Raw genomic sequence first — 17,380 nt, 5'->3', positions numbered from 1 at the left:
GTGTAACCACCCTTGCAATACAGAAATGACAGGTATGCTTTTTGTCTCGTGACCTTTTGTGACTCAGTCGTTTGAAATGGTATGTAATGTAGGCCTTTAATCATCCCATGACTCGCCTCCCTTCCTGCTGGGCGCCCTCCTGCAGCCTTGCATGCTTAACAGTGTACACAGCGCCCTGCAGTGCACCGGAGTGAATAAATGGCTACATACAAGAATATTCTAGGAGACTTGTAGCTTTGAAAGCCATCCATTTCACCAGATGACCTACAAAAAGAAAAACAAGATTCCACGCTTCCATTCGAGTGCTGACAATAGCAACAAAAATGCTTACTGCAGTGCAGCAGCATTAAACAAAAAATCATTAATTTGTGTATGCAATTCATGGATGAGCGAAATAATGAAATGCTCCTCAGGTCGCAGCCCAAGCGTACTCAATTTATATGTTAAAAAATTGGTAAACATAGGCGTTGCAGACAAACGGATATTCCAGCCAGACCTAAACATGATTACTTTGGGTGTGCAATAGATGGATGAGCTAAATAATTGAATGTGTGATGATGGAGTGTACTTATCAGTAGCAAAAGAGTCCCTAATAGTTCACGGAATATGGAAGGATAGATTTGAACAGCCAACAAACAAGGGGATGAAACTAGAATACTCCTGTGGGCTGGCCTAAGATGTGATTGACAGTGTCTGAAGCCTATGGCTGACGTTTCATGAGCCGAAAAAGCTAGCTGCTAAAGTAAGGTGAATCAAAACTACTTAGAGTATCTAGAGATTAGAATATAATTTCTACATCAATGACGCAAGAAGAAGTACATTACAAACGTAAAAAAATAAGTATAATGGGTTTTTAAATTATGTGAGTTTGATCAATAATGTGTTTTAAGTAAGTAATTTTTTCCTCAGTGGCCTTTTTACCTCCATGACCTTTTTACCTTTTAATTGCTCTGCGGTGCCTTCACACCTGCAATATGTTTAACGATACAACATTAAGCATGCAAAGAAAATGTCAGGTTTCCTGTCCGGAGCATTGCCAGTAGTCGGATTGCGTTTTTGTAGCACGCACAAGTGCTACTATGTTTGGAATCAATTATCGTGGCACGCAGTATCCGTGTGAAATAATTTAGATCCCTGATTGCCAGGCATAAGCAATCATAACCCGTTCATTTTAGCTTCCTTATTGTGCGTGCACATCGAGCCCGCAACGAAGAGGCCCACATAGAACAAACATACATACAAATGGACCAACACGCCCACTGACTCCCATTCACACCTCAAGAGACATGGTAGAACCATGCACACAGCCCAAAAGATACAGAGCCGCAATCCTTGAGCGACTAGTGGAAGATTGTGATGATAATCCTGTGCATTTTGGGGCACACGGTATTGGTCTGCACTAAGGTAGCAGGAGGTGATTTGCTCCAGGGGAGCAGAGAGTGAATAGGTTGTGATGTTTACCAGGGGAACAGAGGGTGACCTACACATAGGGGAACCGAGGTTGATCTACACAAAGGTGAACAGAGTTTGACATACACAAAGGGGGACAGAGGTTGATGCAGACCAGGGGAGTAGGGGTGATATGCATCAAGAGAGCAGGAGGTGATGTCCTCTGATGGAGCAGATGGTGATGTGCCTCTAGGAACACTGGGTGGTTTGCCTCAGATGGGTGCTTAGTGATGAGGTCCAGGAGCCCATGGAGGGCATCAAGCGAGCACAAAGTGTCAAGGGCATTAAGTGATGTGTAGGTGCGGGCTTCTCCGTCTGTCAGTACAGGATGATGGACAGTAGACGTCTCATTCTATTTGCAGTGCCGTAAAGGAAATCTGTAACCCATCTTGTGATCCTGCTCATGAGTGAAGTTAAAGGCTGTGCATTTTAGGATTTACCAGGTTTAATATATTACATAAAATATGCATTGGTTGTTTATAATGTTGTCAGGTTCACTTTTTTAACTTTTCTGGCTATCAAAGAAATTGCACATTTTTCTTGTTGCTATGTCATGACACTGTTGATGGAAAAAAGGAATCCTACTACGTAAAGCTGTGTGCTTGTGTTAAAAAAAATCTTGACACCATCTTTACTGTTACCTCCTCATTCAAAAGGACAAATGCAATATATTGTACTTGGAGTGAGCAAGTTGCTGAGCCACTTTCAAACGGCTTTTTACAGCCGGGGTGTGCTATGATGCAAATGCACATATGGGCAATTTTAACAAATGCCTAGAACACATGGTTTATTGACAGTGTCACCAAAGAAATTTCAATTCCACCCTGCTCATTGTCATCCAGAACTATTCAGAGCACAAAGTAGAGGAAAACTTATAAACATTGATCTACACTATTATTATTATTAAATTAAATTAAATTTACAAGGCGCACAGCTACCCGGAGGTTTCCCGGCGCCACACTACTACCAAGGTTTAAACACTAAACATTGAACTGACCAAGCCCTTTGCTTTGCAGTCAGTTCAGTGATGGTCCTAAATCTTCTGGATACTGCTTTAATCTTCCTGAGCCCAGGCAGGCTTTCTTTAGTGAAAGAGCGTTCCTGCTTGCAGTGCGGACCTGAACAAAGGCAGATGGTGCAGAGTTAAACGTTGAGTTGAAACAGCAAATATTTTACAGCATACGATTTTAAATAATACATGTATGTCACTGACACCTGCATATGTAAGACAGATTAAGAAAGAGTTGGTGCATATTGGTAGCACTTGCAGGGCAGTTTGTGACCGTAATTGCTTTATTCTGATTCTTGCTGGTCTTTCCTCACTTGCACAGGAAACTGATAACCAGCCAGAAAATAAGAACTCTGTGATATGGCCAGATGTTTTTGGCATCTCAAGTAGATGAGTGATTGAGGTTAAATACTTCAAAAGCCTGTACTTTGGTCATCACAACCTGGGAAGTGAAACTGTGATTGGCTAAGGCTGGTGGTTTGTGCGGGATGGTTATCATCAGAGCTAAGTGGGTGCAGTGATCCCCATATTTCAGAGGTGCACCATGGCCTACATCTGTTAAAATAGTTTTAAGAGTATCACAATCGAAGGGTTAAAAGTCCCTCCAGTACAGGATGACTTATCCATACCAGGCACTGGGGTCTTAGATAGAATGCGGCGGGGGAGCACGAGTACTTCAGCAGCACTTCTATTAAAAATGAACAAGGTGATGGATGGAATGCTTGAATTAATCTCAGCCACTGGCAATCGCTCGGGCTGCATACCAATTCATCGTTTTTCACCCACTATGGCGCCTCATTTCGGAACCAGCCATGTCTAAATCAGCCTTGACCCTGCTCCGTATGGGAACAGTCCAGCCCGAACTGCCAAGCCAGGTCCTCCCTGAACCGGAATGCAAGCAACTTAGAACCGGGTTTGCCCTGATAAGGGCTCATCAGAAGGGTATTCCCAGACGTGGATCTCATGCTCACTTTGTTACTGGAACCAAGCTATACCGGCCTGATGAGTCTTAACTAGGACAAAACCGGTCCTGGGTTGCTTGTGTTCTGGTTCAGGCCATGGCAGTTTAGGCTAAACTTGTTTCCAATGGAGCAGGGTCAAGACTGATTTGCATGTGGCTTGAGGTGGCATGGTGTGAAAAGTAACAGTGGACTGGGATGCAGCCTAAGTGATTTACCAATGGCTGAAATTAATTCACGCATGAGGCGGGTATGCAAAGACATGGGTCCCATGCACACTGGCCCTGGAACTAAGCTATTTCTGGCAGATGAGCCCTAAATAGGATGAAATCAATTCTGGTTGCTTGTGTTCCGGGTCAGGCAGGACCTGGACTTGAAGTTCTGGCTGAACTGTTCCCATTAGGCATTTCTACCTTCCTGTGTTAATGACAAGCTCCTTTAAGGCAGAGCCTGTGACATCGCATACACTTTCCTTTGCAAAACCCTATTGTTTAAAATAAAGGGCTTTGAGAGTGCTCATTGGTTACCATTTGTTGGCTTCAGTGACCCTCATCTTTGTGGCCTCCTAATTGACCAACGCAGGCCAAGTATTCACTTCCATTCCCTTTTTTGTGACCACGGCCCAAGCACAGATCGATTCACTTAATGCCCATCTGCTGCTCGCGCCTTGTTTGAGGTTCTGTTTTTTTCTTCCTCCCTCCCACCCTCCACATGTACCACAGCTGCACAAGCTGCTGTGCAACATGACTACGACACGATCAACACTGGCCATCGTCATAGCGCTTTTTTTCTTGTCTTTTTGCTATGGTGCAAAGTAGCACGCGCTGCTGTGCAACATGTCTTAAAAACATAGATAGACAAAGCCAATAGGTCTCGCTTATGCGAGACCTATTGACTTTGACAATGTTTGTTTATATAAAGTTTAATACTGCAGTTTTGCAATTTAAAAGCACTATAAGTACTCCAGTATTATTGTAACACAATTAAATGGCAATCAGTTTTTTGACTTTGAAAGCCTGGATGGCCGAGTTAATTGTCCTGGGAATCAAACCCAAGTACTGCATGTCATAGCTGATGTCATCAGGGAGTGCTTACCTCACTGAGCCATCTACCCACATATTACAAACCTGCAGTGAGAATTACGGTATTTGTTCTGCAGTATAAATGACATGCTAAATACTGTCCTTTATTCCACTTCTACAAAGCTCTTGGTAAAGGTGTGTTGTGTTTTCTTTGTACATACTAAATGGAGTTAGGTGGCTCGCTTCCTGGGGTGCCGGTGGGTGGTTGCAATGGAGAGGGAGTCTTTAGTGGTCAGGATGCGTTCCCTTTTTGGGTACTGAAGGGTTGAGGTGAGGTGCGAGTAGTTGTTTTGTGCAGATCCCTGCCTCCTCGTGAACGAGGATAGATATGGGGTTAGTGGCTTTAGTTCCTCTTCTGTGATTTACCTTTGGAGAGCTCCCTCTTAACCAGTGTTTCTGGCAGGTAATCACGTGTTACAGTCATGATAGCTGGGGAGAGCTTCCAAACACCCTAGTCTCATCTGTAAAAGGAGATGTCTAGAGGAACATCTGAGATCTTTTGTAAGCCACTCAACCTTAAAAACATTTTTGCATGTTTTTTCATCCTCTAAACAAAATCATAATGCATTTTGGAAACCAGCATTACAACTCAGTCATTACAACACACTACCTTTACAATGCAGCTGTTAAACTCAACTGCATTTACATTGCATGCCATTGCAACGCATGGCACTACAATGCTTGCCATTACAACGCATTATAAGGTAAGTAATGGGGATTTTTTAGTTTTAGGATGGGTATGGGTTTTGGGGTAAATGGGGATAGTATTTTTACCCCTACACTATCCAACACTTACCGCACTGTTGCCCCAAAAGTATTATGCGTTGTAATGGTATGCATTGTAATGGTATGTTTTGTAAAGGTATGTGTTGTAATGGCATGCGTTGTAAAATCATGCCTTGTAATGGTAGTTGAGATGTAAAAGCTGCGTTGTAAAGGCATGCGTTGTAATTGTTTGCGTTGTATTGTCATATATTCAGTGCATTTTGGAGTACAAAGTTTGACTGATCGAATGACAAAAGATTTGTCTCTTTTATTGCAAAATAAGTATCTGCACGAATCTGTCAAAAATGTAATGTTTAAAGCTATTGGTATATGGCCTTTAATAGTTTGTGCTTTTAAAGAATGCCTAATGTATCCTTGTACAACCTGTTGACTGTATTCAGATATATGTTGCCAAACTGCGCGAGTCAAGTAATTCTGTATCTGCAAGGGAATGTGGTAACATTATTAAAGAGATTTTTGTGTGCTGGTGAATCATGTGACGTGAGATTGCCTGTTACTGTATAAGGTCTCTTTCTGTCACTTTTAAATGATGTGGGCTTCCTTTGGAAACGAAGTAACGCATGACCAGTGGGGGAGAGGTGCAACCTTAAAGGGGTGATCATTAGCAATGCAAGTCATTTAAAAAAAGTCTTTGCACATCCATGAACAGCACACTGCAGCTGAGGGCACAATGTATGTCATAGCTTCGAGAAATCACGTCTTACGCTGCAGCATTAAAGGGAATATGGAAAGTAAGACTGGAGACATCATCTGACCGATGCACAAACCCCGGGCTGCAGCGTTGCCATAGCTGCATTTCCAGCACCATAGACGAAGAAATAGGTTAATGAATGATGAAGTAACCGGCTCTTGAATTAGAATAAATGCAAAGTGTGGTCGTCACATGAAAGCTCCTGAAGGTTTGAGTTATCGGTTAGAGCCTCATTCGTGATGGGGTTATTTAGAGCGCAGGAGTCTCCTATAAGAGTTGATTTGCCTCTGGAGCTGTAATACTGGGACCTGTCAAGGCGCGTGCGTGTTTACGTACAGAGCAGTGGAGAGCGTGGCAAATGTGCAATTGCTGTTCAGCAGAACAGGCTTTTACTGTGCAAACAGTTGCCTTACGAGATGAGCCGACTTCTAAGATTTGAAACTGAATAGGTGGAGTTCAGGCTCTGTCTTTCCATGGCATGAGCCGTTTCCTAGTTTTTTAGGACTGGCTAAAGCCGGTGTTAGCTGTTGTAGAGATTTTAAAGTCATGCCCATAAAATACAGAGAGAAGGGGCAGTAGGTTGCCCCCTCTCAGCCATTGGTTTGTTTCATTCACATTTCTGGTCATCCAGCAGGACATCCATTCGGTGCTGTAACTGTCATTCATGCTGTGAGGAATTTTTCTCTTGACTACCATTCACCAATGCAGCAGTACTATGTGCAATACCAACGCCCAATCAATCAATCAATCAATCAGAGTACTTGTAGAGCGCGCTACTTACTTGTGAGGGTCTCAAGGCGCTGGGGGGAGGGGAGTGCTGCTACTGTTTGAAGAGCCAGGTCTTGAGGAGTCTTCTGAAGGTGAGTAGGTCTTGGGTCTGCCGTATGCCCAAGAGAGTCATAGAGTTTATTTACTGGCTGCTAGAAAAGCAGTGCCTATATTGTCAGGACACACATTTGTTGCCTCAAATGATTCTTAATGATTTGTAGACAAACCTATTATTTTTGAGCTGGTTATAGCCAAATTATTGGCAACCTTCCCCTTGGCTCTTTCACAGAGCCTGTGGTTGTATCCAGTGCCAATGCCAGATGACTTGATTTTTGGGGTTACTCTGGCCTGGTGGGATACAAACATCTTAAAGGCTATATATGTAATTCTGCACACTAAACAGCTTCAAGGTCATACTTGATGGCACTGAAGTGTGAAGATATTTTGGTGCCTGTGATACACATGCATTTGGAGAAGCGTGGGCTAAAGTTGGAAACACGACAGACACCACTTTGTTATTTTTCTGCAGTTAACAATTTTTTTTTAACATTTTTGAAAACCTTTATTGTGCAATAGCAGAAAGATAAATACGGACCCACAACCATCCGGCCGGCCACTATACCATTTGAAGCACTTTTGCAAGCAATGCGGCGACTCAGTAGCACCTCAATACAAAATGACAGTCAATCAGGGTTACACTGGATACCACTGTGTTACTGAAAAGCAGGAGAAATGAAGGTTAATTTAAATTATTATTTTTTTTTTACAAAAAGTATTTTTAAGTATAGTAAACCAAGAAGAGCAGAGTCCGTACAATCCACCTACGACATAAGTGGGCAACGTTGTCAGATGAAGACCAACAAACAAAGTAGAGACCCCCCAGTCAGCATGGCAGCACAAGGATGTATGCAACAGGATTATCAATCAACCATTATGGTCCATGTCAATCGCTAACCACCTCATACCTAACCAGCCCGCGGACCCAAAGACAGAAGTAAGAGGAGAAAAGAGTTTAAGAGAAAAGAGAAAAATAAGGCCCATAGAAACTGAAACGGAAAAATAAAATTCCCCACCCCCTACCCCCCACCCTACACGCATGCAGAGGCTACGGCCTATCCCCCCCCAGAAGTGTGTCTGTCGCCCAAAAAGGAACCCGAAATATAGAAACGGAAGAAAAGGAAGAAAAGAAAAAGGAAAACATATAAAACCGAAGGAGGGCCAAATCCAAATACTCCCGGTCTCCCCAGCCATACATTTGAACTCCACCCCATTTGTAAAAATCAACAACAGAAAGCATCAAGTACAGCATTGAATGGGGAGAGTCATCACATATCACAGCAGTACGTGTCGTGGAAGCGTTCCAGACCGAGTCCCCACCGGTCAATCAAGCACAAGTCGTAAAGAGAAATCCCCTAGCCCTGGCCCGTTCGTAGGCGTCCCCTAAACATGGCTCCCGAAGAGGGCCCGCCCCAAACAGAACAAAGGAACAAAATGGCCACACCCGGCAGAGAAATGGCGCTTGGAAACAAAATGGACATCGCCAGTCACAAATAGTTCCATAGATCCAACAGAGGGGCGTCTCCAGGTTCACCCGATGATGTGTGTTCCATTGTAGGGAAAGTAGAGCTTGCGAGACGGAGGCAACAAAGGGGGCCAGTAGCTGCAATAACTGCGTTAGAAACAAAAGTAGCGATACCATGGGTGAAGGCTCAGTCTTCGGCAGAGTGGGAAACACTGTAGCGCCACTGAAGTAGGCGGACGACAGTCCGCAAATACTAACACAGCCGGAGGACCGCTCCTCTCTGCATTCGTGTGGCAACATAGTAGCCCATTAAGAAGTCAGCGAAGGCAGATCAGCGCAGCGTTGGAAGCAGGCTAGTGGCGCACAACCCAGTGCGAGTGCGACATCGTCAAGCTTCTTTCCCAGCACTCGGGAGCCCTCTCGCCACTCAGATCGTAATTCGGCAAGAGCGGCAAGAACAGAACCATAGGTTAGCACAGCCTGCTGTTCCAACAACTCCGCGTCACGAGATGGGACACGCGATCCAGCACACAGCTCAAATCCAGGCAGGGCGACACAGTCTTGAGGCGAGATAACACCCGCCCTCCCAGCCAAAGAGCCAGCCGCCATTGTCACCCCGTCAGGGGATTCACAATAAAGTGGGGGCGAAACCGGCACCGAGAGGCTGAAGTCCAAGCCGCTGGTTTTGTCCGGACACACTGGTAATGAGCGACCCACAGCGAAAGTCATCCCCTCCTCTGCTCAAGGCGGGGGCAAACCCGGGGGTGACCCACGATCGCCAGGCAAGCGCCAGAATGGGGTCAGCATAACGCAGCTCACCTCCTGCGTTCCACAAGGAGAAAGTACCACAATGAGCTCTCACCTCGCAGATGTGCACAGTTCGCATAAGGGTCTATCTATTTCCCCTTGCAGCAGGCAGCGTGTCTCAAAATGCCAGCTCCGCCCCGGCTCGACTGTCCGATGTCGTTCCAGCAGCATCCAGCGGTGTACGATAACGCAGGTCCCGGCTCCAGGGCTAGAAGGCCGCCAGACAATCTCGTCGATATCTCCGGCTATCAGGCAGGCAGGGACCTCGGAGGAACGCGAGCAACAACAGCGCGCTTTCACCGTCGTCCCGCTGCAGCGCAGTCACAGGATGGGGGTCAGGATACTGTTGCGGGAAACCAAGGCTCGCGGAGCCGGGAGCCTACGCGTCCGTCTCAATCGCCATCTTGGCTCCTCCCCCATGCAGTTAACAATTTAAAGGCCGTTTAGGTTTGTATTTCTCCACAGTCTGCAAAAATGCATTTTTAGCTTTGGATAAATGGTTCTGTATTTTTGCTGTTCTTTCCAAATGGTATTGTGCATTCTCATTTCAAATTAGCACATGCTGTATCGTTTACAGAACTTACACTAGCTTTTCCTCCTCGCATCGCAAAATATAGGCCAATTGTTACTGTAAGTGAGTTTGCCCTGTGCAGCCCGATCATGTCGACATCTCCCTTTTAAAGAAAGGTTTGCTGTTCAGCAAAGATGCCCGCCTGAATGTTATGGGTCTCTATTGCATGGAGCCAGTCGGTCTTGTCGCGTTGCAACCCGTTTCCGCCATTGTGTTTAGATGCTAGTCTTCCTGAAACTGCCCCATATAGATGAATTGATTTGCTCTGTAATGTAATATCGTCCCCCCTCTTTCCTGTGTGAGCAGCCCTTGGCTGCAGTACAAGGAGTGATGGAAGCCTAGGCCGCACGACTCAACATCACTGTGGGCACGAACACCCCCTTCACCCTCCCCCAGCTGGCCGGACATTCGAGGCTAAATCAATGGAAACGTCACTCGCAATCATTTTGGGACCGTATTAGGCGCTGATTAGCTAGCTTCCCTTCCATATTGCAAGCTGCTCTTTTTAATTAAACGCTCGTTTCTCATTCAATAAAACCAAGACAGTAATGGCTTGTGCCCATGGCTTATCTCTTCTTAGTCTATTTCGGCAGGTGTTTCTGGTACATGTCCGAATGTCAGAGCTTGACCATCTTAAATAAAAATAAAAAAATAAAAAAAGTTACATTTTATGTTGTTTAATTACCCGGTCTGATGATTGCTTAGACTGATAGGAAGTGCACAGGGATGCTATCATCATGCAAAAGGGATGCCTCATGTGTTCAAAGTCTAAACCAATTTGTTTTTGTGTCCCTCAAGCCATAATAGTTCATTTAGACAGTTTCATTCTGCACTAACTCTTATAGTAATGTTGCACAAGGTAAAATGGTTTCCCCATTGCATGGTATCATGATCATATAGCTAATCGTATGCATATATTGTTATGTCTAGTGACCACGGAAAATGCATTATTTAGGGTTTTGAGCATGTAGATTCTTTTGCAGTAATTGCATCCTGTGTTTACATGGAACTATGCCTATATTACCACGTAGCAAATCTGCCTTTTCTGCATGGTCATACCAATGTTTTTGCCTTTTTCATGACCCTATTTGTGCTGGCTTTATGACTATGCACTTTACTACTGCCAACCAGTAATAAAGTGCTTGTGCTTCTCCACCAAAACGTGCTTTACATTGGAACTCCCTAGTTGACCTATTTAACTTCTCTATAGTTTTATTGTAAACTGTGCCTTAAATGCACCTATCACAGGAGGCTTCTTTCCGGTCCAGGGAGGACCTGGCTTGGCAGTTTGGGCTGGACTGTTCCCATGAGGCACAGTGTCAAGACTGATTTGCATATGGCTGGGTCTAAACTGGGGTGGCATGGTGAGCAAAAGAACAATGGATTTAACCCAGATCTTTTGACTGGCGGTGAATTTGATATGCTCTGCATTCCGTCCATCACCTGTGTATCTTTTGTTTTCTCGCCCGAAGTGCGCCGGGTATGCCAAGACATGGGTCGCAGGGTCACTGTGCCACTGGATTAAAGCTAGCCTGGCTGATGAGGAGTGATGCCCTGAAACTGTTCCCAGGATGCTTGTTTCTAGTCCAGGGAGGTCCTAGCTTGGCAGTTCGGGCTGGACTGTTCCCATGAGGTATAGGGTCAAGACTGATTTGCATATGTCTGGGTCCAAACTGTGAAAGAACAACGGATTTAACCCAGATCTTTTGATTGGGGTGAATGTTTGATTTGCTCTGCATTCTGTCCATCACATGTGTGTCTTTTGTTTTAAATGCATCTATGGCATGGAAAGTTAAATGTCGTATGTGGGCTGCGGTGCATTGTTGATAGGCTAAATTGTGTATTGCTGTGTTAAACACCCCCTGCCTCTCCGTTGCCTGCACACATTATTAGCTGTGCCTTATTGTTTGAAGATAATTTGTTTGGTTCAATTTATTACATTCTTCCGGACAATTTCCGAATAACTCTGCTTATCTCGTTCTCATATACATTGTGCAGTATAAATTACTCCATCTCTGTTCAGGTGAGTCACAGCCCCAATCTAGACAATGGCCTTCATTTTGTTCAATTTCCCTTTCAGGTGCTGTTGCTTTGAAGAATCTTGAAATTAAAGAAAATGCACTGGTGAGTTCATGCCATATCACACTTTGAAAAATATTGAATAATTTGATTTGTGAGCATAGTTTTTAATAATTATGGCTGTTTTTTGTTTTTCAAAGTGTGCATGAAATGTATTTTCTCAAAACGTGTATCTCAAATCTGTGAACCATTTTTAGGTCTCACCTTACGAGTGACCACTGGTGAGGCATACCCATAACCTACTGTGGGCTTAGAGCCAGCGCAATGCTAATCAGTGGTGGACTTTTTGTCAGTTTAATTTCTAGCTTCTTATTTGATGTCTTTTTGTTACTCCCTGGAGTCCAGCTTCTTTACCATCGTTTTAATTGGATAATTTCGCATACATCCTCGGCCTCCATTAGAGATCCAATTTTTATTTTTCTGAGCACTCCAAGTGCATGTGTTTTCGTTGATCTCTCACCACCACGCCAACCCCCTCCCCCCCAACTAGAGATCCCCACCTTATTCTCCTGTGCTCCCCACTCAGCTATCTGCTCCGCACTAAAAGCACAGCAACAGGAATATATTTCAGGGAGTTTGACTGAAGAACTTACTGTTTCAGGTTGTTTAATCTCCAAATGGTGAATGAAAGGCCAGGTGCCGCCGCACAAAAGCAGCATTATGGGTGGCATTAGAGGAGGGGCAGGTTGCTGCACTCACCTGAGCTGGAGATGTCACTTCTTCCAGAGGTCCACAAATCTGCTCCACTGGCTAGTGCAGAGCACCATTTGTTCCTGTTCACAGTTGTGGGCAAAGTAAATGAGACCTTATCAAACGATTTATTTTTCATATCTGACTCTTTCTTATTCACAACTCGGCTTCTGCGTTATTTTTTAGATGGATCATATGCATCTTGCCTTTTATTGAGTTTCCTGTATGAAAAATATTTGGAAACTAAATCATGCTATTTATTAAGAAAAATGTCAATGTTCAGTTTTGAGATACTTTAATATATGTGCTTATTTTCCTCCAATATTTTTCATTTTTACGTTTTTTAAACATTTTGTTTTAAACCATGCTTTACAAACCAGCATTGGCAAAACCTCTGTCACTCACATCATAAAAGCTCACCTACTTGCTTTGTTAATACTTGTTAATATTGATATTCATTTTGTAGACAATAACATTCTCATAGTCTACAGTACGTTTGTGGACCCAGAGGCCATTTATTTTTACAGCTATTGTAGGTGGTCTGCTATTATATATGTTGCCAATGCAACTGATGGGATAGTGATTTCATTTTTTGGACACTTTTGGCCTTAGGGTTTTTGCTGCCCTCAGGTTAAGTGCCCAGGAGCTTCGCACTTTACCCCCCTCTCCAACCCACCCGGTAAATACACACGCAAATCAGCAAGTTATTTTATATGGACATTTCCCTTTTTACTGGGACCTTTCACATGAATACATTGCAAGGTAGTTGCAGAATTCATATACTTACAAGCATACATCGCTTTGCACCCACACCTCTATGCATGGATATGCCTACCAGGATGTTCTGAAGCACAAATGAATGAATGAAGAGTTTCGTTTAAGAGCCCATATACTCCTAATTTTCATTAGGGCTTTTTGGAGGAACCTTACATTTCTCAGGGATATTCCTCCAACCCTCTGGACCCACTTCACCCCCGCTCAGGGAAATCGGGAGAGCCCAATCCTCTTCTCATTGCCTCAGGGCATTATGCTCCAGTCCATTCTTCACAGGGATTTTCGCACCATCTGCCAGCAGTATCTCATGATCGGCAGCGTAGACACTATCTGTCAGAGCTCTAGCTGTGCCAAAAAGATAAGTGGGAAGCTCTATGTATTGATCACTGTCCAGGAAATGCTTTCAGTCATGCATCCTTCCCTCTTTCTGGCCTCTGTGCGCATTTCATTTGAAAGTTGTGGGCATATGTATTTTAAGCAATCCATAAATATGAGATGAAACTGGGATCTCCAGCCTTTAGTGTGAGGGAGGTGTGAAAAAGGCTCAGATACTGAACGCATCTCATTATACCAGTGTAGTTGGATTAAGTGCATCATTTTCCATAACTTGCAGTTAAAATATAACTTAGTTGTGTTGTTGATTGCAAAGGAATGCTGTAACAGCATTGTTATTTAACAGACATATGGGCTTTAGCAAAATATTTGTCCTCCATCACCACTTTTTATAACCAGCCCTTAATTGCAAGACCGAGTGCCCTAAAGTAACATTGGTAACTTGCAAGAGGTTAAATATTATTTTTTATAGACCTCATTGTCAACCTACTTTCCTGATGGAGTCCTTAGAGTGAAATTCTATGCTGAGAAGTCAAAAGCACACATTATTTACTAGGTGGAGAAGTCATTTTTGCTGACCTCTCCCACACTGCAGGTGAAAAATCCAGAGCTCCAAATTTACAAAAATTGGGCGAAGCAGGTAAAATACATGGAGTTTCTTGCACCAGCTGTCCAAGTTCTCGGTCTACATACGTGAAAAACATATTGTAATGCCTGTATGTGTTCGCTGTCTTGCCTCTGGCTCCAGAATAGACTATCAGCTATACTCCTTCACAGCAAAAGCAATGGCTTCCTGACCGTCAGTCCCCACATACAAAAACTCCCCATTCGAAAATATGGTGATGCCAGCAGAGGAATATAGATAGTTTGCAGACATACTTGTAAGCATTCCAAGTTGGGACTTCTCTGCCATCTGCTTGCTTGCAATGTTCCTTAACACTATTTACTTCTGATTTTGGTGTTTGGTCAAACATGTTTTTTAGGTCCAGCCTAGGCAGCGCATGCGCTGCCTCTCGAGACATGCTGTATCTACTGTATGATGTTTCAGCACATCCATCGCTTTTGATTGGTTTCTTCAAGTGCTTTTCAAAATTCCCTTGTATTCGTTGGTGACTCGATTACATTTGTCTCTCCTTTTGCTGTTTGGTCACTTCCTGGAGACTGTACCTGTTACATGGATTATCTCCCGATCCGTCATATATGTTAGTTTCGGGCACTACTTTTTCTTTTGCCTTGGTTTGTGGTTTGGGATCGATGTATTTATTGGTGGTCTCAGGCCCCGGGACCCTACAAGCAAGCGCCATTGTTAATGCGCTCCCCGTGTGGGTTTCCCCACACCTCACTATGTGACACGCACCCCTTCAGTACTGCGGTTATCATTTAGGCACCCCTTGTGTAGGTATTTCCTTCTCAAACAAATTTTCGGCTGGCGGATAGCGCTTCTTGCAATTTTCCTTTGTGGACTTCCATACGTCACAGTACCTATCTTCTTTTCAGGCACCCTGTAGGTCTTCTCATGAGACCACATATGTCACTCGGTCGGACACAGCGCTCCATTCAGCAGTCTAGTCCTTCTTGCACCCAGTTGCTTCTATGTATGTGACCCTCGCAGTCACAGCTGCCTTTAATTACTGCACTCCCTGCTCGACTTTCAGCACACAAGGAATCATGCCGGTGCTCCCTACAGTGGATTCCTTCTACTATTACACTCCCGTTTCACTCTGTGCCTCAGCCCGCTGGTATTAATCCTCTGGTGAGCGAGCACTCTCCTGTTTGGTGCTTGTACCGATGATTCACATTTGTAAGAGCTTGTATGTAAACCTGCAGCAGTAGTGTTTAAATAATGCACTGGAACTCTTGTTTATATTTGTTAGTCACAGGGACTCTAAGTGATTTGCCGTGAATCACAAGATGTTGAGCCAATGCAGACACTCAAACCTGGTTCCCCAGTTTCTTAGCAGATCCATACCCAACGCCACATATCTAATTTCCACTAGTGGCCATCCTCGCCCCTTTATCATGGCGCCCTGAACATGAACCCAGGCAAGCTGTGAACCCGGTATGGTTTGAACACTGGGCACTGGAGTGGCAACGTTTATTGCATCCCCCAGATCATCCTTCTACCTTTGCTCCTGGATTGCCCACCTCTTGTTGATTGATTTTCCGCGACATCCACCCACATTGCCCTATGGTACCCTCCTGGTGTCATTCTCTGTTCAACCCCGTTATTTGATTGCTCTTTGTGTCCCTTCTATATGATTGCCACCCTCCTGGGCAATGCTGAAGATTGTATGTTATTGCCCCACAGGATCCGTGAGCCGGCTCTGGTGGCACACTGGCAGCTGAAACGTCTGAGCAATGCCAGATATTCAGAGCTAGTGGCACCACCCCCACAACCTCACACTCCCCCACTGATTCCAGCCCCCCTTTCTCCTAGCACCCAGGGCAGCAGGCTGCGGTGGTGACCTCGGGGTTGGACAGCCTGCTCTGCTCACTCAAATGGGTGCTTTGGGCAGTGGCTGTAATACTTCACTGCAGGGAGTTGGGAAATGAGGAAATAATTTGTTTCTAGTTTATATAAACCAATCGATACCCCAGTGGTTGGTAGAACACACTTGCCATGTTGGTCCAGTGGCATTCCCACCCCAATTTTTTGCATCCATCTATCTCTATATATTTTTTGTATGAATATTTTTTTTTTCTCCTGATTTCTTGTTATTGTAACATGTGGTGCCTAGAACTCTTTCATTTCTCTAGTGACTGCAAATTCCAAAGTGTTTTCGTACACAGATGTGTTGAAACCCCCCAGGATACAGTGCTGAGACCCAGCAGGTGTCTCATCTATGAAGGAAACCTCTATGAGCACTTCTCTTAAAAAGGCGTTAGATACCCATCGGCAGCACTGAGGTAGAAGCAGCCGTGTGGCATCCGAGGTGTATGATTGTTGCTGATGTGGGCTGTGTTTGTGTTTATCGGAGAAGAGGATAATGCTTCCTTGAGTAAAACTCTTGCATAGAGTAAATTGGTCTGCTGGATCTCGTGTTAATGGCTTATCGGTTTTAGGATATTAGTATGGAACAGAATAAACAGTGTATGGTAGCTCCAAGAAAAGAAATCACTGAAAAGGCGATAATATGCCCAAGAAAACAAAAAATACAGTTGCTGGTACTCTTGAATTAAAATAAGCCACTGGTAATTACTGTTTCTAATCGGGTTTTACCCTCTGCTGCTCCAGACTGAGGCTGGCCATGCACAGATCTAATTTGGTTCTATTCTAGTAAAAACAGTCTGGCATGAACTTCCAGGCCAAGTTCCCTCCATATGTGGTCACCATCAATCTCAGACAGATGCAGCATTTTGGGTCTCCTCAGTAGGGTTTAGCTTGAGTCCTTTGTCACATCGGTCTGACCAGAAGCGGGCCACATGCTCAGTCACAATAAGGATGTCTCATATGGAAAATCGAAAAAGTGATGGGTTGAATGCTTTAATCTCAGCTACTGGTAATTTACTGTGTCCATTTTCCAGTTCATCATGTGATGTTTGCTATGCCACCGCAGACCGAGATCAGCCGTCTGTAAATCAGATTTGGAATAGTGAAGCCTTAAATACCAGGTCACATGCCTTCTAGACGGAAACACAAGTAGTTCAAGAAACCTGGTTATATGCGTCAGTGTTTCTGTGCATGTCTTTGTGAAAATTGTGTAGCTCTAGAGTGCTCTGTAAATGTATGACCTGCACACCAGTTAAATCTGTGTTAATCAAAAACGAAACAAATTTTAATCAATAAGGGATTACCCTGCTGAGGGTTGTGCCCACAGCGAAAACTGCTCTGTCGAGGCCTGGAAACATCCAGGGCTGCC

The 17,380-nt window shown here is 44.2% G+C and overlaps 1 protein-coding gene across 4 annotated transcripts in view; it reads left to right on the top strand.

Annotated features, from left to right (window-relative positions):
- VPS13A (vacuolar protein sorting 13 homolog A) overlaps positions 1-17,380 on the top strand; it is a 2,146,181-nt gene that overhangs the window by 59,215 nt on the left and 2,069,586 nt on the right. For all 4 annotated transcript variants that reach the window (XM_086961343.1, XM_086961342.1, XM_086961345.1 and 1 more), the window contains exon 2: positions 11,725-11,768. In XM_086961343.1, coding sequence (XP_086817469.1) covers positions 11,725-11,768 — 44 coding nt within the window. The remainder of the gene's footprint in view (positions 1-11,724; positions 11,769-17,380) is intronic.

Source organism: Lissotriton vulgaris, chromosome 3_1 (genome assembly GCF_964263255.1).
Source record: "Lissotriton vulgaris chromosome 3_1, aLisVul1.2, whole genome shotgun sequence".
Classification (NCBI taxonomy): domain Eukaryota; kingdom Metazoa; phylum Chordata; class Amphibia; order Caudata; family Salamandridae; genus Lissotriton; species Lissotriton vulgaris.
This window is presented reverse-complemented; position numbering and strand designations above follow the sequence as displayed.